Source organism: Pezoporus flaviventris, unplaced genomic scaffold (assembly GCF_033815535.1).
Source record: "Pezoporus flaviventris isolate CSIRO_AGI_PZ_B2104156 unplaced genomic scaffold, CSIRO_AGI_Pfla_v1 ptg000037l, whole genome shotgun sequence".
NCBI lineage: Eukaryota > Metazoa > Chordata > Aves > Psittaciformes > Psittacidae > Pezoporus > Pezoporus flaviventris.
Window position 1 is genome coordinate 6002346 of NW_026892585.1, and position 21756 is coordinate 6024101.

The window sequence follows — 21756 nt, forward strand, 5'->3', positions numbered from 1 at the left end:
AAAGAAACAATAGAATTGCAAAGAGAGAAGGTATAACAAATAATGACAATTTACAATCAGTAGTTCAATGGCTAGGGCAATATATAGGATGTTATAAATGCCATTCTCGGTTGGAAATGGTTGAGACTTGTGCGATGTTAACATGAGTAGTTCAAGCAATGACTCACTGTGATTTTAATGTAGGATATGACTTTTTTATTATAGTGTGGTTGTTGATTTTTTACTCGCAGGCAGAAGGTCAGGTGTGTCAGTATACCTAGCTCCAGCAGACTGTACACTTTTGAAGCAGCAGCATTTCTCCTTTTACCTCTTATGACACCTGCATTTCGGATCTTGCACAATAACCAGATTGCTGGCTGCAGTGTGGGTGTGGGGAACATTTGGCCCAGCAGCAATCTCTTACGAAGAAGTCCTCAGAGCTAGATTCTTTTCCTTTCTTTCTTCCTTGGTCTAATTCCCCTCTTCCCTTTAAATTGCAGGAGATTTATATTGCCATGACACTCTATATAATGTCTAAATAGTACATAAAAGAGACAAACACCTCTCTGGATAAGAGCTTTGCAATAGGAAACCTATCAGCTATCTTCCCTTCTATTATGGTTAACAAGATGCCTCAATTACTAAAGGGAAATGTTTGGTAACTGTTTCTGTAAGCAAAGAAAGGAACAAATCCTGACGAGTCTTTGCTAATGTGTAACCTGTGTTCAGTTCCCTTGACTTCCTACCAAAGTATTTGTTACATCTCTTTCAATTTCTTAATTTATCTGCTTCCAAATTCAGTTCTTGTTTGTTGTGTCACACTGAATTCAGATTGCCATCTTCAGACAAGCAGCATAGGGTGGCATCTGTGAGGAATCCATGCAGTCTTACACTTCGTAAGCCTGCATGCTTGGCTTCAGAGGGCAACTGGAAAATGCGTGAGATGTTCATATCTTGCCCCAAACTAGGAGCAGGTCTGCAGGAAATTTTCAGTAAAGTGTATTTTTGCAGACAGGTGACAAATAGCTGAGATCTCAATCACTGCCATTGTGAAAATAGTGATCTTGAAAGTACCATTTAAATCGAGTTTAAAGTACGGATTTTATCAACTGACTTCATTGTAAATCTGAGCAGTCTGCCTCTGAAAAACAAGAACACATTGAGGAAATCCTACTTTCTGCTGACTTCAGAAGTTTATTGTACATAAAACTCCAAGGTCTGCAAAAATAAGAGCAGAGAGACCCAAATTAAAGAACGCTTTGCAAAGGTGGATTTAGCCCTCAACCCAAGATGAGCTGTGTATCTCTAGAGTTCAGCGAAGGGGGATTTATTTTTCGTCTGAAATAGGAAAAGAGGTTTTTTAATGCCGTTTTATAAAATGGCATTATACAGGGAAGCTCACATTCTTGACAGTTAAATTTTGGGTAATGTAACCATATGCAGTACAACAGGACTATGCTAAAATGTCTGTATTGCTCCAAAATGCAATGTGACCATGCAGCAGAAAGTAGTGCTACTTCAACCACAAATCTAGTCATCACGTCTTGCCCCTGTAGGAAACACAGCCCCCAGTAAACAAGTACACAAAAGGTATGAGTTCAGCTAATGCACCGAAGAGAGAACTGAATATGAAGGAGGCAGGAGGATAAAGCGAAAGGGGAAGTAAAGTCCATCCTTTTTGTGGTTCCATATATTACACTCTCACTCTCTAGGGCACTGGGAGGAGATTCTCTGAAGCAACGTGCCTTTCAGTTAGTTGTTCCTCTTTTGCTATCCATCATCTAGAACTGACTGCAGAGGTTTGGTATAACCCGACGTGACTTTTGTCTCTCCCTCTTCTCCCAGTAAAATTGAATAAACAGGAATAAATTTGCAAAGCCTCTAGAATAAACAGTAAATTTAGATGTGGACATTCAGATTTGGTACAGTTTTATAAACATTTCTGCTTAGCATATTTACCCCTTGGCCTTGTCCATAGAAGAATTCCATCAATATTACTAAGGTTTGATCTTTAAGAGTAATTCAGCTGCTATAGGTGTGCTTTGGGATTTTTAATGGGTTTCTTTCTCAATCAGTGTCTTATCTGGCTTTCTACATGCATCGTTATCCTTCTTCTGTTTGCAAAATAAGGTTTTGAACCAAATTCTCTCAATCTTATAAATGCATTGTAGTGCAGCGCCCATTGGTTTAAGACACTGCAACAGCCAGGTGTTTAGAAAAAGCTGTTGGGCCAGTCTGATCTTTGACACATCACTGGCTTTCTACTCACTGACTGCAAAGCCCCATCTTTGGCAGTGTTAGCTTTCCATTTGGAATGCTTTTTGTTCAAAGCACCTTGATGTTGCATTAACCTTGGTTTATGCTATTTAAAAGTATTATGCCAAGTTCACCAATTTTATATTTAAAAAAAAAAAGTGGACCACCTTTATTTTGTGGCATTGCAAATATCTCCTTGTATTATCAGGACTTCAAAATGGTGCATCGCAAAGTTTGTGAGAAGTTATAAAAGAAAGAAAAGAAAGGGAAAAGAAAGCAGAAAAAGTCTTTCTGATGGTAGAAATCAAATTTCAGGTGGAAATCAAACTTCAGTTGATAAAAAGATTCAAACATTCACAGTTTGAAATACAAGCTACACTGGTATTAGTGTGTGAGGAAGAGGTGTACAACTGTGGTGAAGAAAAAGGGTTGCTCTCTTTCATTCGTTCTGCCCCCTAATTCCCTTTGTCCTATTTTACTTACCTTCTCTCAGCATTTCCCCTCATTATTGTTTCAGTATTGAAAGCAGCATGATATAAAAGCTTGCCCCAGCTGAAAAGATACCTGTATGTACAGAGTGTACAGTGCAAGCCTACTGTGTTACTGCTAGAGCAGAAAGGCAGCCTCCTCTTTCTGCTAGACCTGAGTTCTCCTGATACGCACTGCCAGACAATCCCAAAGATTTTCAGACTTCATCATCTATAAACAGATGTTAAACCAAAGTAAGATAAAAAGGTAACAGCCAGCTCTTCTGCAATAGTCTCAGAAAGCCCCCAACCCTGAAACCAAATATGCTGTGTACTGTGCTTGATCTTGATCAATTCCCTCTTTGTAGATGGGCTCGCACAGATTTACGATGTCTCTAATTCAATCCTGGACAACCTGCGACCTCTTTTGGTCAAGGAACAAAATGAGCAAAAGGACAAAAGAAGGCTGAAAAGCTTTGGTGCAGTCACCCATCAGAGAATTAAGCAAGGCTGATCTCTCTTCCAACACATCCTTCATTTAATTTCCCGAGGTATAGTTTTTATCTACTCTTACACCATATTCTTCACACGTGCAATCAGGTATTTTTCACTCTGCTATGTATGGTGTCCCTTTCGAGATGGTATCCCAAAGGTATCATTACTGCATAAAAGACAGAGAAAACAAAATTATTCTAATTATCTAAAAAGACCTGTTTTGTAAAAAGTGCAGTTTTCAAGATTTTCAATACCATGGGCACTACCTGGAGCAATAATGTATATACTCCACTCTTCTCCTTGAACTTAGGCACATGAAAACTGATGAATTGCTGGGAGGTGAGTGTCAGTGTTAATGATGAAGGGGTTGAAAACAGAGCAGTCTGGCTCTTATCATTCCCATGGCAGAATACATTTGTATAAGCCAGTATCTGTGAGCATTATTGGTTCATGTTCCTATGGCTGAACCACCATATGCATGTTTACATATACACCTCACCCTTCCCTTCTGCATCAGCTTGCAGGAGAGCTTTAGAAGGGGTGATCACAAACTTTGGCATTTGCCAGTTCAGAATTTCTCTATTTAGGTTAAGCCAATTTTACAGGGGGATTGAAATGACAGAAGGGAGATTTAGGTTAGCTAGAAGGAAGAAGTTGTTCCCTATGAGGGTGCTGAGGCACTGGCACAGGGTGCCCAAAGAAGCTGTGGCTGCCCCATCCCTGGCAGTGTTCAAGGCCAGGCTGGATGGGATTTGGAGCTTGGAGCAACCTGCTCTAGTGGAAGGTGCCCCTGCCTGTGGCAGGGGGTTGGACTGGATGAGTTTTAAGGTCCCTTCCAACCCAAACCATTCCATGAAGTAAGCCTAAGCAGAACACAGGTAGAATTTGCAGTGGCTATGAACCGAATCCCAACACATTCACTGTATAAAATCAATGTAGGGTTTCACTGTTGGTTTTTTTTTGTGGGGTGGGTTGGTTTTTCTTCTAGATTTAAGAGGCTGTTGGCACTGGAAACTTACGGACGGAGGGAAAAGTTTTAAGAGTTCAGAAAGCACTTGAAAAAGATAGGGGAACACATCCATGATGCTGGGGCACAACACTGGGCTGAGCCCTGTGCCAGAGAGCAACATCTGTGCAGATGTGCATGTGTGCATATACATTCCTCCCCGTCTTCCTTGGGGGGCTGGAAGTGGGTGATCTTAAGATCCTTTCCAACCCAAACCATTCTGTGATTCTACGATGATTCGTAGGAAATGCAGCTGTTACGGGAGCTGTGAGCCGGTCCCGAGGGATGCCCTGAACCTGAGTGCGTGTGTACACGCGTGTGTAAGCAAAAGCCGAAAAAAGGGCACTGTCCGCGAGCGTTGCTGTGCCTCCGGTGCCACGGGAACACGGACGCGCACACACGGAGCACTTCATGTGGGAACAAAAGGCACACGCCGTGCCCCCCCTCCGCAGCCGTGCCCCTCTTACAGCTGACTTCTAAGAAGTGCCCATAACCCCCGGCACCGCCGCGCCCACGGCCCGCACCGCCCTCCCGCGACCGAAACCTGGATTCGCCGTGCCCCGCCGCTCCCCGCCGCGCCGCGCCGCTCCTTATCCATGGCGCGGGGCGGGCCGGCGGCCGCGGCGCTATATAGGGCGGGCCGGGCGGGAGCGGCGGGGCACGGCGGGCGGGAAGAGAATAAACGGACGGGGACCGCGCTCTCCTCACTCATTTTTTCCCTCCCCTCTCTGTTTTTCATCCCCTTTTTCTCCTTTCTTCTCTGAAGCGGTTTTTTTTTTGGACCAAGTTTTCTTCAGACCGTCTGGTTTTGTTTTGGCTTTTTTTGTACTTTTGATTTTTGTGTGGAAAACCAATAATTTAGTGCCGGTGACTGAGGCGCTCTGCACGGAGGAGGAGGGGGGGGGGGAAGAAAGGGAAAGTTGCCTTTGTTGCCAGCGGGCTCTGACTACCTCTATGTGACTAAGGGCAGGCGGCTGAAGAGAGAGGGGCCGGCAGCGCAGGGTGTGTGCGAGCGGCCCCCGTGCCCGCAGCCCCGTCGGTGCGCGCTGCTCCGCAGCCGGCCGCGCCCCGGCTCTGCCCGTCCCGCTCCCGGCCCGGGGGTGCGCGCCTCCCGGCGGGCCGCCCCCCTTCCTCCTCCTCCTCCGCCGGTTGCCATGGTGCCGCGGCCCGGCGTGCTGTGGGCAGTGGCGGCGGCGGCGCTGGCGCTGCTGGTCCGGCGGGCGGCGGCGGCGCTGGCGGGGCCGGTGGTGCGCTGCGAGCCCTGCGACGCGCGGGCGCTGCAGCAGTGCAAGCCCCTGCAGCCCGACTGCGCCGAGCGGGTGCGGGAGCCCGGCTGCGGCTGCTGCCTCACCTGCGCTCTGCGCATCGGGCAGTCCTGCGGCATCTACACCGAGCGCTGCGGCGCCGGACTCAGCTGCCAGCCGCGCCGGGACGAGGCGCGGCCGCTGCAGGCGCTGCTGGAGGGACGCGGGCTCTGCACCAACGCCACGGCGGGCGGCAAGCTGCGAGCCTTCCTCCTGCCGGGGCCGCATGCTGCAGGTAAGGGGGCCGCGGAGAGGCGAAGAGACCGCGAGCGTGCGCGACTCTGCGCGCGTTCCCGCGTCCTTGCGCTCTTCTTACCTATTTATTTTCCCTAAGTAAGTTGCACGCAGCGGCGGGGGAGGCGCAGGCGCTGCAGGGCTGCTTGTCCCTTTACAGCTCTGCCTTTCCTCCCTTTACATCTTGCCAGGGGCTCCTCGGGCAACCGCGTAGCCGAGGCTGGGATCGTTTAGGAGGAGGGCTGCTTTTGCAGAAGGAAAGGGAAGATTTCCTTCTGATACCTTATTTCTGTGTATATCGGTTTTCTTCAACACCGATGCGCCTCGCAAAAGAGGCAGTGTTGCTCTTTCATTAAATAACCCCGGTGTGTGTGTGTGTGTGTGTGTAGGGATGGCTCTTGCGGGTGCGTGGGGCTGCCGGGATGAAGAAGGGGTGAAATCTTTGCGGTTTGGCCCCAGTGTTCCTGGAAAGAAGGTGCGAGAAAGCTGGATAGAGTAGGCTAAATCTGCGCTGCAGCGCGGCTAGGTCAGGGGAATGCTAAGCACAGGGAGAAAAAGGGGGGGGGGGAGGGTGTTAAATACTCCCCTGTCCCGGAAAGGTGGTTATTCAGAACAAAGCATTTGCACAGCAGTGTTTAAGAGGACGTTGGGGTTTTTTTTGCCTGCGCTGCAAATAAATCTTTGGTCAGATGAAGCTTTCCTGTAGCTCTTACATGTCTTGTAAACGAGACGTTCACAGAGCAGGTTTGGTTTTGTTTGAAGAGCAAGGGACGGCTGGAAAAAGTTCTGTTAGCGTGCACATTTGGAAACTTAAGACAGGGAAACTTGGGATTGGGATCAAGCAAGCCCAGACTCTCTGCGCAAACATTTCATTAAACTGTTTGCTAACCAACAGCAAGTATGTTAACATTTGTTTAATAGAAAAGTGTGTCAAAAGGCTTTCCACTGTTTGCATTTTTAAAAAGCCAGGAGTTGCTCTGCTAGGTTGCAGAGACTCTTTGGCTGGCCTCTCCATAGCTGAGGAAGTGGCACCAGTGCTCCAGTTAACTGGCTGCTATGAAAGCAGGAGATGCCTTATTATAATTATTTATGTGCTGCTCCCAAGCTGTGACAATTTGAATGAGAGTTCAGAGGTACTCACTGAAGTTTTAAACCTCATTGGAACATGGAGCAGCCTCCTTCATCGCATGAACTTGGCTCCGCATAGTCAGCCTTCACATGGATTGGGAAGGAGGGGAGTCCCCTCCATACTTGAGAGCTGGTGCTGTCTAATGGAGGGGCAGTGCTTTTAACAGTGACTGTTAAGGAAGGGGAGGACAGAGTTGCACTTTGCTGAAAACCTGTCTATTTTCAGCCTCAACAGTCTAAATGCTGAGTTCCTGTTTCTGCATTCTTGGCTAGAGGGAGAACTCTGATTTTGAAATCAATAAGAGCTTTGATTCCTTAAAAAGTTCCAAGGAGGACCTTTAGAGTTCGCATTCAAGGAGCGAAGGTGGCAAACCTGGGGTGCGCGAAGGAAGAAGTTAGCTGAACCTGTGTTATCCATAGTGCCCTCCTCCGCATGGGGACTGTTCCACTCTTAGCTCTAAATCAAACACTCCCTGGTACGCACCCTCCCAGAGCAGGATCACATCCGTAGCAGTGTTTAAGGCCAAGTTGGACAGGGATTGGAGAAACCTGGTCTGGTGGAAGATATCCCTGCCAATGGCAGGGGGCTGGAACTGGATGAGCTTTAAGGTCCTTTCCAACCCGAATCTTCCCATGATCTCCCTTACAAACAGCTAGGTCCTGCATCCCAAGCTACCTAGTTTATAGAAATGGCCAGAAACCAGTGCAGGGTGGTATGTGTTACAATACCTTCTTCACAGCAACTGTAGCAGGCCACTGACTTGCTTTCCAGTTCATTTTTCTGGGGGCATGAAAGTGTTAAGTACCAGTGTGTAAGTACAACTCTTCTGATCTGCTCTTTAAAAAGAGAGCAAGTAAGTCTCATAGCAGTTGTGTTTCTGTTATGAGGCTGCAAAGCTAACACAACACCAGGTCTTGTGAAACTAAGTTAATATTCTTTGCAGTTTAAAATGTGGCATTACAACTGTTGCAAGTTGAAGTGTAAGAAGTGCTGATGAAATGTGATGGCCTATCTAAACTGAAATGACCAGCCTGGTAATTATTTAGTGCACACTAAGAATATTTTGTACTTATTTTTGGGAGAGGAGGCAAACTATTGAACTGGACTAATAGCAGAAAACCTAGTAGGCATGGTATTTATATTTAGGAGATTCGGGTTTATAACATTTATTGTGTTGTTTCTTGCAGAATTCATTGAGTATGTGAGGGAAAAAAATACCACTGTTTAAAAACAGGACATTAAACCACCAAAAATATGTTCAAATACCGCTGAGAGTCTGAGTTAAACCCACAAAAGCCAGGAAATTTAGACTTAAGACTTAAACTTCCTTAATCCATTTGCAGTGGGAGTTGGATTTTCCTGGTCAATTATGTCCATTGCCAGCAGTGGCTACACTAAAACCACCAGCACCAAGATGTTAACTCGTATCCCTTCTCCTCCTCATGTTCCTCTCCTGTTCCTATGTGTTGGCACTGCCACTGTACTGCCTGTGTTGAAATATTTAGAGTCAATGGGCTGTGTGAACATGGGCTTTCAGGTTTAGTGCTGAATTTCTCGGCTTCTGTGGTTTTTCAGTGAGCCATCAAGTCTAATTTTAAGGAACATCCAGATTTCCAGGATGTTCCTTGCGCATCAATCATCGTTGTGCATTCCCAATATTATTTCTTTAATGAAGGAAAAAAAAAAGTGGCTGTCAGCCAAAGCAGCAACTACTGGGACTTAGCTACTTAGCTGATAGGAATATCCAAACTTGGAAAAACTCCCAGCCAGTTACAGTTACACTGCAGGAGTCTCCTATGAGGGAGGAATGCAGTGTAGACAAATACCTCAGAAGGTACAGAACACTGGGCTTATGCAGTATTGGGGGGGCGGGGGGGGGGATGTGCTTTTCCTGTATTTCTGTGGATGGTAGTTTAAAAGAGAAAATATTTTTGAAGCTCATGATGAAAGGAGATGCTTGTCCTTTGACGCCATTACAGAATGAATGGCATTTTTTTGCCCATTACCTTTAAAGTGTGCATTGTGCATCTAGATATGTTTCTGATTTTAATAGCAGAAGAATTAAAATGCGTTGGGTTTTTTTTTTCCTTCTCCCCTGTTCTGTAAGTTGAATGAATGTAAGAAAGAAAAAGTGTTCAGGGAACAGGGGGATGCTTCAGTTAGAAAAGCCATTGCTTTGGCAGCAAGGGCACTGATGCATGCAGAACACCAAATTGGTCATCTTTTTACATATCACTGTTTTATAAAGGGAAATGAAGCACGTAGACGAATCTAGTGGCTTATTGCCCTTTCAGATGCTACTGGCAGTTGATTAATATTTTTTTCTTCACTGCATTTGTTCTCCTCAAAGGAAATTCCAGTGATTCAGAGGAAGACGAAGACCGGAGTACCAGCAGCATAGAAAATCAGGCCATCCCAAACACTCACAGGGTGCCAGATTCCAAATCGCATCCACCACACATCAAAATAGATATCATCAGGAAAGTGCAAGCCAAAAACACACAGCGCTATAAAGTGGAATATGATTCACAGAGTACGGACACGCTGAATTTCTCTTCTGAATCCAAACAAGAGACTGAATACGTAAGTACATCTTGTAAATGGAAAGGCTTTTTTGCAGAATGTGAGTGTGTGCAAGCAAGTATATGCATGTTCTGCACATGACAAGATAGGTAAATAAACTAAATAACTAAATGGTGGCAATTGTAGTAGCCATTTAGGGCACTCTGGCTTCTTAACTGGTAAAACTGTCAGATTGACAAATGCAGGCAGTCAGCAGAGCAAGCAGATCGCATTCAGAAAAGAGGCCTAATGCAGTGGTACTTATGTTGATAGAAGTCTGGCTTTTACTAAGTCATTTCTTAAAGTTCTTGTTCTCCCCTGTATTATCACACATTTATGTGAGGGGACTTGGGGCAGGTTTAGTATTATCATCATTGAAATTGGTTGTAAACAGCATTATTTGGTTGCAGTAATGGAAAAAAGATGTTTCATATTCAGTGCAGTGGCACTGTATTCATGCTCCATGGAGCAAATCAAGGGAGATAAACTTGGGCTGGGTTGAGGACTAGATCTTGACTGGTCAGTCATTGTTTGTACATGCTGAACATCGCCTTCACTTGCAGTCATTTGGTGCCACTGCCTAAATGCAAAGGCTCACTGGCACACGAGCTGCTATTACTTTCTACTGACTGTGCCCAGTGGATTTGCAGGGCAGCTGGAGTTTGTTGAATCCGAGGGGAGAATAATTCCTCTTCCTGGACATCCTGGCTGATAATCCTGTGGTTATCCTTGTGCCTGTGCCAGATGGCCTAAAAAATGTGTCTGGGAAATACTTTGGTGTTTCATCAAAACAGTTGTGGTTAAACCAGATGTGTATTCCCATCTGCTAAAGAAGGTTTTGAAACCAGTATGAGGTGGAAAGATGTGTCTGAAAAGAGCGTCCTCCAAGTTAACACAGCAAGGGTGGTGAAGCTGCATGTTCAGTTTGTCACTGTTGTCCAGCTGTCTAGTAAAGACACTTAAGTATCTGCCTTTCAGGGTATCCTCTCCCCCAGGGCATGAAGTAAACTGCCTACAGTAAAAGAATGAACTTTGGTAGCTCTCAGGAAATAGGATCCTGGTGTTAGCTAGGATGAACGTTTCACTTGCGTGGTAGCTGGGCCCCATGAGCAAAGGCGCCCTGGCTTACCAAGGCTGCTGGTGTCTGTAAGAACCAGAAATAAGTCCATCAAGGACAGGTGCCTTTGTCAGCAAATGCCCTTCTAGCTGTGTCTGCATGTTAGCTTTTGATACTGATCTCTCTGACTTTGGAAGCCTGCTTCAAAATACTAATTAAAAAAGGACTGTTGATCTTTCTGTAGGCCTGACTCGGGACCAAGTCTCTGAACGTCTGTGATTTGCAATCAGTGTGTCTGAGCAGTTCCGGGGGTTTTTGAGGAACTGCCCATAAGAGCAGCATTTTAAAGTGTATGTGTAGAGCTTGTGAGATTGATACCAAAAGAAGACATGAAAGCAGCAAGGAAGGTTTTTGTTAATGAAAGAAAATCAATTTTAAACTCCAGTAGAACCGTGGAGTCTCGATGCTTTCAGACACTAAAGGCACTTTATATGAGCAAGCTATTAATCTTACCACTTGAAAGTACAAGTGTCATTACTTCACTAATTAAAAATTGCACCAAATGAGTCTCTGTGTCGATACAGCAATTTACATGTTTTAAACCTGTGCAACCATGCAAAGGAGCTTTTTTGGGTCTCTCCTGAAGAAACAAGCTGATGGACCAAGTCAGTAATGTGCCCAGACAGGAGCGTAGCTAAGCACAGAGTTTGCAGGTTGTGTCTCTTGAATCCTCATCCCACTGCTGACACTGACTGCCTCTTGGCCTCTGGCAAAACGTGAACTCCTCTGCTCCTGGTTTTGTGACTGCAGAGTGGGGCCTGTAAGCCTTTACTCCCTACCCTGAAGGGCTGCAGTAAGGAGTAACTAATTGGTGTTTGAGACCTGCTCTTAAAAGTGCTTCTGGAAGTTCTTTTTGGCTCATTGTCCTAGAGCTAATCCTCACTACATTGTTGTCAGCCTTTTGCAGATGGAGAAAGTGAGGCAAAAAGTTATCCATTGACATATCTCATTAGGTGACTTATCTAACAAGACTTGTGTGCAACCATTCCTTTGCATGGCTGCATCTGTTTGGTCCAGTTGAAATTGGCAGTTGTTCAAAGTTGTAGTATTTTTATATATATATATATATACATGTATATGTGCACGCATACACATTATGCCAAACTACCTGTTTTCAATTAAATACATTTCATTTAAACTTTCAAATGCAGCAGAATCATGAAAATCAAATGGCTTTAGGGAAAATCTACCAAGTGATGTATTTCAAGTTGCCTACCTACCTTCTTTTCCCACTTGCTGAAAAGGCCAGCTTTTCAAACCTAGGTTGTCTTATATATTACTGACAGAAAGGCTTGACCAGTATCTGTGACTCCAACTGGAAATGCCAGTCTATGGCTCAGCATAGCATAGGGCCTTCAGTGTTTAGAAATCCATTTATCCTAAATAAAGCAGAAAGTCCAAATTTTATCTGTGAATGAATGGTCTGCCATGTGACATACCCAGCCATCCCTTTGTTTTAATGGGTTTGTTTGGGTTTGTGCTTCTTGCCCTTTAAAGATTTATTAACTCTTGTGTGAAAGACAACATTTGGGAATGAAGTTTCATCCGTGTTTTTTGAACCATGCTTGTTAACAGGGTCCCTGTCGTAGAGAAATGGAAGACACTTTAAACCATCTAAAGATCCTGAATGTCTTGAGTCCCAGGGGTTTTCATATTCCAAATTGTGACAAGAAGGGGTTCTACAAGAAAAAGCAAGTAAGTACAGAGTCTTGTTCATTTCACTGAATGCACTTCACCTCTTCTGCATCTTTGCTGAAGGATCTTTCCAGCAAGGTGTGTTACGTACCGTTTTACAGAGGAACTAGTTCATTTCTACTTTTAGGATATGATCTGATAGTGCTGAACCTTGTCAAGTGGGGACAGTATTTTTATTTTCTGTTGGTCATGACAGCAGGTTTGTTTGGGAAACTTCATACCTGATCACACATGGGTTGTCTGGTGTTCTACATAACTAATGCCCTTTGGTTTAAAAAAGGCAGTGCTTCTGCAATAACCCACAGAGCTAATGTTGCAGTCACCATATGACTGCAATAGATCAATGCTTTGAATTGTAAATAGCTGCCTGCTTGAGAGTTCCTAGAAGAACTGCACTGGGTCATATTACAAAAGGCAACTTGAGAAAGGTATATATATCTGTCCTTTATGTGCTACACGGGTCTCTTCCAAAATCCAAGTCATGTTATCATGAAAGTGATACATCTGGTAGTTACTGTGCAGCAAGGATGGCTTCTCAGCCCTCTTTGGTTCTGGGGTTGTGACCTTTCTTGACAAATGCAGACCTAAGCTGCAGGTATTTATGCTTTAGTTGTGTGGGGTTGAGCCATGGCAGCATTCTCCATTTAGTGCTGCTGCCCTTGAAAGCTCATTCAGGAACTTGGGAAGTGCAAGACGTGCCAATTTTTCTGCTTAGTGTGCACATCCCATCTAATTCCAGTGTTTAGTGACCTGCCTCCAAATGTATTATTCCAAACTCTTCTGAAATCAAGTTTGTTTCAGATTTTCCTCAAGGCAAACCCTCTGTAAGGACAGATGTTGTTTGTGGGCCGTCTTGTCTCTCCCATTTGGGTTTACACGAGTCAGCCTCTCTGTCTGTGGTAACCAAAGGAGTGGTTGACTGTGTTACTAGCTAATGCAGTTGATCAGTTGGGAGTGAGAGCCCGACCTCCAACCAGGCAACCTTATTTTAGGAATGGTATCTCTCCATTTTTTGGCTTCTAGCTTTCTTAGAAACAGTCTTCCCCTTTTGGGTATTCCCTGGAGCAATGCATTAAGCTGGCAGTGTCAGGTGGGGTGTTTGCAATAGGCGTGAGGTTTACAGCCTTTCCTTCTGCCATCAGCCCAGCACCGACTTGGGCTGTTTGACCTTCAGTGCATGCTGCTGAGCTTGTCTGTGCCCCCCAGCTTTTCCCTGAGCAGCTGGTCGACCTGGAACAGTTTCTTTTGGGAGTTTTGAGAAGCCTGTATCATTCGTCTCCTGCTGCATGTGAACTAGCAGAGCAATGCCCACATCTCAGTCTGTGTTTGTTCAGCAAGTATGTTGGGCCGCTGTGTGGAGTGAGGCTAAGACTGTGATTTGTGCCTGTGCCATAGAAGCATTTGCTTAGCTACTTCAGAACAGCACATCATTTAACTGCATTCAAGGCACACAAGCGTACTGTGGCCCTTTTCCTTCTGCAGGTATTACAGAAGACCGCAGATTGGTATTTACTTTGTTCAGTCGATCTTCCTTTCATCTGTTTTCAAACTCTGAGGTTTTTGCTTCATCAGCAAAAAGATGGTGGTTTGCAGGCAGTCTCTGGCATATGTATGCAGTAAATCAGATCCACAGTAAGCACGTATTAAAGTGCCTTACTTTAAAGGGTGACTGTACTTTAAAGTACATAGTTTTGCCACTAAGGCAGGAAAAATGGAAATAGAGGGGAAAAAAATAGGAGAGACAGATAATACGCTTACCTGTCTTTGTTCCTAGAAGCTGATTTATGAGAGTAAGGTGTTGATATGGAGCAAAGACATGCTTCTGCCCTCTGTGTAGTGTCCATGCTGCCTGGAGTCTTCCAGACTGCTTTAGGAGAAGTTCCTGCTCTGTGTGCAACAGCCCATCCGGTCAGCAAACATAGAGGATGAAGGGGCACTTTCATAACCTGGCCAGCCTTGTCAAGCACCGTGCCAATTTACATAGGTCCAATACTTTCAGTGGTAGTTTGAGACAACTCAGGGTCTTGTAGGAGATGCCCACAAATAGAGCCCATGTGAGTAAATATTTTACATGAATGCAGTTGGAGTGCTTCTCCTGCAAATGAACCTCAATCCACCCTGGGAACAGGCCTTCACAGGCAGGGCTTACACAGGCAGGCTGCTTCTCACCCAGGCAGAATACCAACCAAAAATAATGTATTTGAGTTGCCCTCATAGAATTAACATGTATAAAAAATCATCAGTTTTGAGAAGTGGGTGAGTCTCAGTCCTGGCCAGACTGAGTTCACCGTCTGCAAGGCAATGCAGCAGTTGTGTTCGTCTGGTTTTCTTTGTTGGAGCATCAGCATGTAGGTCTGATACTTTAGGCACTGTGAGCAGGTGCTTAATCTCATTAACAGAAGGCTAGGGTATTGTATTAATTTCATTGCTATTATTAGCAGCATTCAATCTGCAATTCAATTATATTCTGTTGTGACAACAAAATTCATAATAATAGGTTAGGAAATAGTAAATCTATCAAACAAGTATAAACTAGGTGTTCTTAATTCTGGAAACAGCTGGCAAAATCACTGCCAAGGATTATAATGTAGATAGGTGTGTGATGGTAGGAATCTGATAAATTATGATCAACCTGGGAACAATTAAAACACATTCAGGAGGCACTTCATGTTCATATATTCTGCCTTCCTGGCCGCCTACTCTTCCAGTCAAGGTGAAAGCAGTTATTTTTCAAGATGTTTGTGGATATCTAGAAATGGACTTTTCAGGAACAACCATAGGGAGTAATTTGCGTATATGAAACGATTTTAAGAACGTAAATTAATCTGTCAGGGTATAACATGAGAAGTATTTCACTCCTTGTGTTTATGTATAAACTTCTAAATCAGGCCTTTTAAAATCTAGAATTCTTTGTCTTAATAAATCACGCATGTACGGTCGTACTGTTCAGCTGAGGTGCATAGGTGCATTTATGTGGAATAGGTTGATACAGGCATGTTTCTGCCTCAAGCATGGAAAAAAAGGTTTTGATGAAATTAGAATTATTATATGGGGCAATTACTAGAATTGCCCCATATTTGTATACTGGGGCCAGATACTCACCTAAATGTGAGCTGGCATCGTTCCACTAAAAACAGAGCTGGGCTTGGCAGGAGCCAAAACGGCCTGAGGTATATGTCAGTGCTGTCTGCAGTCTGTTCCAGGAGACCACAGTTGTAGCTCCATGGAGACCTCTGGGCTGACCAGGAATTCAATGGGATACCATATGCTTTGCTGTGCCCCACGAATGCCTCTGCGGCACTTCTTTGTGGAAGGGAGAGGGGCAGGTGGCATGGAAGCTGGCAGCTGGTGTTCCTATCAGAAGTAATTACTGACTCCACAGCTTGGGAGGTTTTCCAGCATTTTGGCCTTCTGAAGTCATACAGAAGAGCTAGGCACAGCCTTGAAATGTATGATGAGTGCAAAATTCAGAAGAGTGGATTTTTGTTATTCCCTATGAACTCTCTGCCACTTATGTAGGGAATGCAGACTAGCTGCTTCAGGATAAAAGCATCACTGAATCAAAAATGCTTTACTGTTGACACCATGGCTGAGCAAGTAGTACAAAATCATAGATTGGGAAATAAAGAAGACAGTAGTAGTAAGGAAGGTGTTCCTGCAGACTAACTTCACATTGTAGTTAATTCTGAAAATTGATTATGCAACTGTAAAAAGCAATCAAAACCTCCAACAACATGAGATAACTTTTAATTGATCATTTGTTTTGAGAGTGATGCAAGCATATGAATCAGCAAGAGTTGTGTAACATACTTCATATAGTACTTCTAAAAGGGGAGGCTGTGTTACTATTATTAGCAGAAGTGTAATTTCATTGCTGGAGCACCAGGCTGGCAGCCAGAAGCCCTGTGCTCTAGTTCTAACTCCATCTATGCGTGCTCCCTTGGGAAAAACAAGAACTGCTGCCTCAGTTTCCTTTTCTGTAAGATTTAAATGCAGCAGAGACTGGTTATGAATTCCTCACATTTGAGCGTGAAGAACTGAAGTCCCTAAATGTTAACACCACTGAAGCTAGAGTCCAGTCCACTTGCCACCAAAATTGAAGGCAAATTTCCCATTGACGTCAGTGGACTTTGGGCAGGCATTGACAGAAATCCTGGAGAGTAAGTGCAAGCCCCAGTCAGGCTTTTGAGGCAATAAACATGAGCTGTAAAACTTAGGTCTAAAGATCTGGTACAGAAAATCAAGCAGATAGGGAACTAGAACTCAAAATGCAGCTAACCATGTAGCTTAGCAAATTATTAATGTAGCTGTTCTCTCAGTAGGTTTGAACTTCTTCACCCTCTCCTAAAATGAGCTGATACGTACTTTGAGCTTGGTCTTGTCATCCTGCTGACGGCCGTTGGCATAGGGCTAATACAAAAGGGCTGCAGATTCAGAGAAGGTGGTGGTGTATTATTGCTGCATTGGGCTCGTTACTCAAGATGTATCACAAGGGTAGATTAATTTGTGGTTACAGTGATGAGCATTACTTCATTTACTGTAAAAAGAAATGAGTTGGAGTCTTGTTCAGGAATTTGTGTTGAATGGCCGGTATGTTCCATCTCTCTTTCACAAGTTCCTAGTGAAGACCCTATTCCATGCTGCCACAGATTGGTTGGATCAGGATCAGTGTGTTGGTGCCGGCTATCGTAGAAGTGGCCCATATTCACAGTTCTGTTCGGAATAGCAGCCTGAGCAACATGAGGCCCTGAACTAGACATCAAAAGGGTCAGGCACTTTTGGCAGCATGTGAAGCTGAACACTTGCTTGTTTCCTTACGTACTTGCACATGGGAAAGACACTTAGCTTTGTAAGCCACTGCCATGATCATGTGGGAGATGGGGACGTGCCTATTAGACTATGGAGAACAAGCAGCTGAGTGATAGTGGCAAAGTTTACCTGACTCCTACCAGCCTGAACCCCTGAAATACTTGAATTGCTGCAAGTGTGATCTTGGAGGCAGCATTTGCTCTGCTTGCATGACAGGGTCATAAGTGGCTTCAGTCTACCCTATCTTCTTTCATGTTGGCGATGGCAACAGATGAAACCTCAGTCCTCGAAAAGCTAGGTACACTTGTGTCACCGCCTCCTTTGTAAGTCTGTACTGACTAAACAGCCACATCTTGGCATTTGCAGTGAATCCTGTATCACCAAACGTCAAAACCTGAGCTGACCTGGAAGCTTCGTCTTGTCAATGAAGTTGACCAGGGCAAACCTAGTGAGATAATCTGCGTCCTGGAGATGCATGTCTTTCAAATGGGTGGAAAACCTTGTGGGGTCCTAGAGGTTCACTGTATGTAACTGTGTCCAGGGCTGCATACTGAATGCAGCCTGACGCATGTCATCTCCTTCAGTCTAGTTTTTACCACTATTGGTTCTGTGGGGAGAGCACTGCTTAGTGCATATTAGATCTTCACTTTTACTGCATTACTATTTCCAAAGAGGTTCAATGTTGTTGCCTGTGATACTTTCAGGTTGGTCAATACTGCTGGCAAATTCACCAGGCAACTTCTAGAACTGACATAGGTTATAGATTAGTTTATATACAACCTTATTTATAGGAGAATAAACATGTAAAGTCTCAGTACACCTAACAGTTGTTGAAGTGATAACTCCATTACAGAAGGATAATGTATCTCTTAATAAATGTCAACTACAGTATTGAAATTCCTCCAGCAAACAGATGCAAGCCAAGGGTGTTTATTGCTGCAGTGGCTGTCTTTGCCAGACCTGTGCTTTAGTGTGGAACAAATCTGTTGACTTTCTTTTCCAAAGATGGGTCCCAGTCATCAGTCCATACTGTTGTAAGTAGTCCTGGTATTCAAAGGGGGCAACTGTGCTGCCTAACATAACAGGGAGTAGTTCATAAGGCTCTTTTTTGGTAGTTCTTAGGGCAGTTTCATTATGGAGTAACTAGACCCAAAGGGGTTGATGGGCAGAGGAAGTAAGCTTTTATTGTAATATTCTGGTAGTGGTAATAAATAATTTGTTGATTCCCCACGATCTCTCCAGGAGATGGAAGTGCAGCCATCTAATGAGCAGGAATCCCTGCTATGTAACAATTCAGAGCAGAGAAAACAGAACTAATGCTAACTGTATCTTCTGTTGTGTTTCAGTGTCGCCCATCCAAAGGCCGAAAGAGAGGTTACTGCTGGTGCGTGGATAAATACGGACAGCCGCTTCCCGGGTATGATGGGAAGGGAAAAGGAGATGTCCACTGTTATAATTTGGAAAGCAAATGAGGGCTGGGTGCCAGCTCTTCTGGCATCTGTGCGTGGCCACTGGACCTCGCAAAGACCTTGGAGGGGCTGGGCAAACACTGTGGACTGCGTTGTGAGTCAAGAGCTCTGCCTCCTGCGGTGGATGGGGAGGCGCAGCCTCTGCGAACACTGCTGCACCCCACCACTAACACGCACCAGGCTTCCTATAGGACATGTAGGGAGCTCTGAATTCCCATGAAAACCTGCACTATTGATACCCAGAGAGAGAGAAAAAAAAAAAACAAAAGGCACTTCAGAATGGATTCAGGGAGTCTCCACTGACTTTTTAAAGAACGGCCTGTGACCAATCTGATCCCGAAAGATACTGGTTTTTATTGTAAGGAATTTATAGATTGTAAGCTTGTTAAGAGCATTAAAGGGAAAGAAAAACCCTCCTACAAAACAAAACAAAAAAACCCAAAAGGATTTAAAAGTTAAGCTTTTTTTTTACAGGTCTGAAGGGAAACTTTTCTTCACGGGTAAAAAGTTTTATAAAAATCTCAAAGAACTTTTTAAAGAAACCTATTTCTAAAATAAAGACATGGCTATTTTTTCTGTAAAATATATTATGAATATTCTGTTAGGCTGTATTTAATATAATTTTTTTTAATAAACTTTATTTAAATGTAACATGTGAATACCAAATACTACACAATAATTCTAGTGTATACTTCTGTATGCAAAGAGAAAGTAAGGGTATGGAATGATTTACAAATATGTACAGATCCATATGCATACACACTGACCTGACCTATTCTAGATAATAGAAATGAATTTGTGGAGTGAAGGAAGTGTTTCCAGAAGAGAATAAGTTTTGTTATTTGAAGTAATGACAAATACCAAGATTTTTTTTTTAATTATTATTTTATTGCTATTTCTAATGTACCCATCACTGACTTATGCCACTGGAAAGGATAACGGTTGCACTGAAGCTCTCAGTAAAGCATTCTTCTGTCTGTCCTTTGCTTCAGTTTGTGCAACAGGGCTTTCATTTCCTCCATTTCCTGCTCACACTAATATTGAATATTCATGGAAAAAAACATGCCATTACAGTAGCACCCTTTCTATCTGCTTATTTATTTTGAAAAGCTGTGTCTATTCTGTGTTGTCTTGGTACACTCTACCAAAGCACATATTCTATTTGAGGAACTCCTGTTGAAAACGATGCTGACAAGACAGGGGGGATCGTGGACCTGGGCGTTGAGACCCACGCACTTCATTTATGCTACACACAATTGTTGCTTGCTTTGACTTTGGTAGAAATTATTTGCCTGCATCTAAGCATAGAATAAGAACCCTTGGGTTTAAATATTTAAACCAAATGTCTGCCATGATGTTTTATGTCCTTTTAATTGAAAGCAAAGTGATTTGGTTTTGTTCTGGTATGTGACATGAGGAAGATTTGGGCAACATTTGGGTTTTTTTTTTGAGGCTGATTGTTTACTGAACTTCATGACAAATTCTGTATGACGATGAAATCTGGATAACGGAAGGTGGCCTGTGAAATGTAACATCTCTCTGGAAAGTAATGCCATATTTTGTATATGTATTTATTTATATATTTTATATAAATATTTTATATATTTATATAAATATATAATATATTCTTATATGTGTCACTATAAATGTTTGATGTCACTGTAGAAAGAAAAAGAAACCATCAACACTGTAATTTCCTGTTGGTTTGGGAACTCTATGGGGATAGGGCAGTGGGTTTCCAGCTGATGTGCTGGTGAGAGGGAGACCATAGGGGATGAGGAGCTGCTCCTCTCATGCCCCATGAATTACAACTACCCTTGGTTTTGCCAGCAGTGGCAAATGTCTGGAAACTCTTGACATGGAAAGGTTTGTCTATGCAGCTTGCCAGCATCGAGACAGCCGATCACCATAAACAGATGTTTAAAGCCTTACCCTGAAATCTGTTAGCTGAGCAACCTTGGGTGTGTTTTGCACATCTCCTTAAGTTCTAGCTAATGAATTGAGGTCACATCATTGTTAAAACTGAAATCTTTCTTTAACCTTGGAATAAGGGGAAAAAAAGTATACGTGAAGGGATGCTTACTCCAGGCTAATACAGATTTCCTGACAGATGGTTACAGAAAGCTTTGTGAGGTGAAGATTTATTGCAATATTTTTACTGCTAATGCAAATGTAACGCCTGCAAAGATCTGTTGGCAAAGGAAATAAATGCTGGGCCTTTTTACAAGAAATTAAGTTGTAAACCAGTTCCTTTGAAATAATACCACAGAGGGAGGAAAGTTGCATATGCCCAGTATTTGGGCATGTAACCATAGATGTGAGAATAAGGGTTCGATTCAGGAAAGGGAATTTTTTAATCACTATCTCATGAGCCTTCTGAAAAGGAAAAGCAGCTTCTTGCCACAAAAGTTGGGTAGGTGTCTTGTATGCCACATTTTGCCGGTTATCCAAGAAATAGAATCATAGAATAGTTAGGGTTGGAAAGGATCTTAAGATCATCAAGTTCCAACCCCCCTGCCATGGGCAGGTACACCTCACATTAAACCATATCACCCAAGGCCTTGTCCAGCCTGGTCTTGAAATGGTGTGTTATCGTTAAAACCAAGTCAGGATAGGTGAAATGGGCAGGTAAAGTTCCTTAAGTGATAAGCAAATAACGTGTGCCGGATACCGACTTTAATAGAATGCTGTATCTCGAGGAACTCAAACTGATTTAAACAAGCAAGCTGTCACGTGGCATTCAGCTCCTTTAGTGGGACTAATGATCTTTGGTATGTAACAGAGAAAACATACAGCTAGGAGGGGAGGGGAGGCCGAAGAATTGCGTGGTTGTGCTAGTCAGCTCGGTTATTTTGCTTCCAACGCACGTCTTTGAAACAGAGACTGTCTAAAAATAGCAAAAAATACAAAATCTCACCTGTAATTTAAAGGGTTGTTTTTTTTTTCAGAAGTTGCCTTTAAATACTTTTTACGAGCGCAGTTGTTTGCACTAGGCCTGCATACGCGCAGTTGTCTATCTGATGTTCCTGGCAGCTGGCATTCTTGGTATGAAACGCAAAATAACGTTCGGCCCTCCCCCCCCCCCCCCCCCCCCCCCCCCAAAATAATTCACTCTTTAAAATGAAGAGAATCAGTGGTGGCTTTTTTTCACATTCCTGTTCCTCGGAAGACAAGGGTTCAATTCAATGGACAAGTTACTCCTCATTCAGAGATTTTTCTCATGGCTCTGGGAGC

At 43.7% G+C, this 21756-nt stretch overlaps 1 protein-coding gene across 1 annotated transcript; it reads left to right on the top strand.

Annotated features, from left to right (window-relative positions):
* Positions 1-4845: 4845 nt before the first annotated feature.
* IGFBP3 (insulin like growth factor binding protein 3) lies at positions 4846-20153 on the top strand. Its single transcript, XM_061464590.1, has 4 exons — positions 4846-5742; positions 9221-9453; positions 12125-12244; positions 18400-20153. The coding sequence occupies exons 1-4, from the start codon at positions 5358-5360 to the stop codon at positions 18523-18525; spliced, it is 864 nt and encodes a 287-aa protein (XP_061320574.1). The 5' UTR covers positions 4846-5357; the 3' UTR covers positions 18526-20153.
* Positions 20154-21756: the final 1603 nt, after the last annotated feature.

Coding starts and splice junctions, on each gene's coding strand:
- IGFBP3 (XM_061464590.1), top strand. CDS start 5,358: ATGGTGCCGCGGCCCGGCGTGCTGTGGGCAGTGGCGGCGGCGGCGCTG. Junction 9,454..12,124: donor CCAAACAAGAGACTGAATAC/GTAAGTACATCT, acceptor GCTTGTTAACAG/GGTCCCTGTCGTAGAGAAAT. Junction 12,245..18,399: donor GGTTCTACAAGAAAAAGCAA/GTAAGTACAGAG, acceptor GTTGTGTTTCAG/TGTCGCCCATCCAAAGGCCG.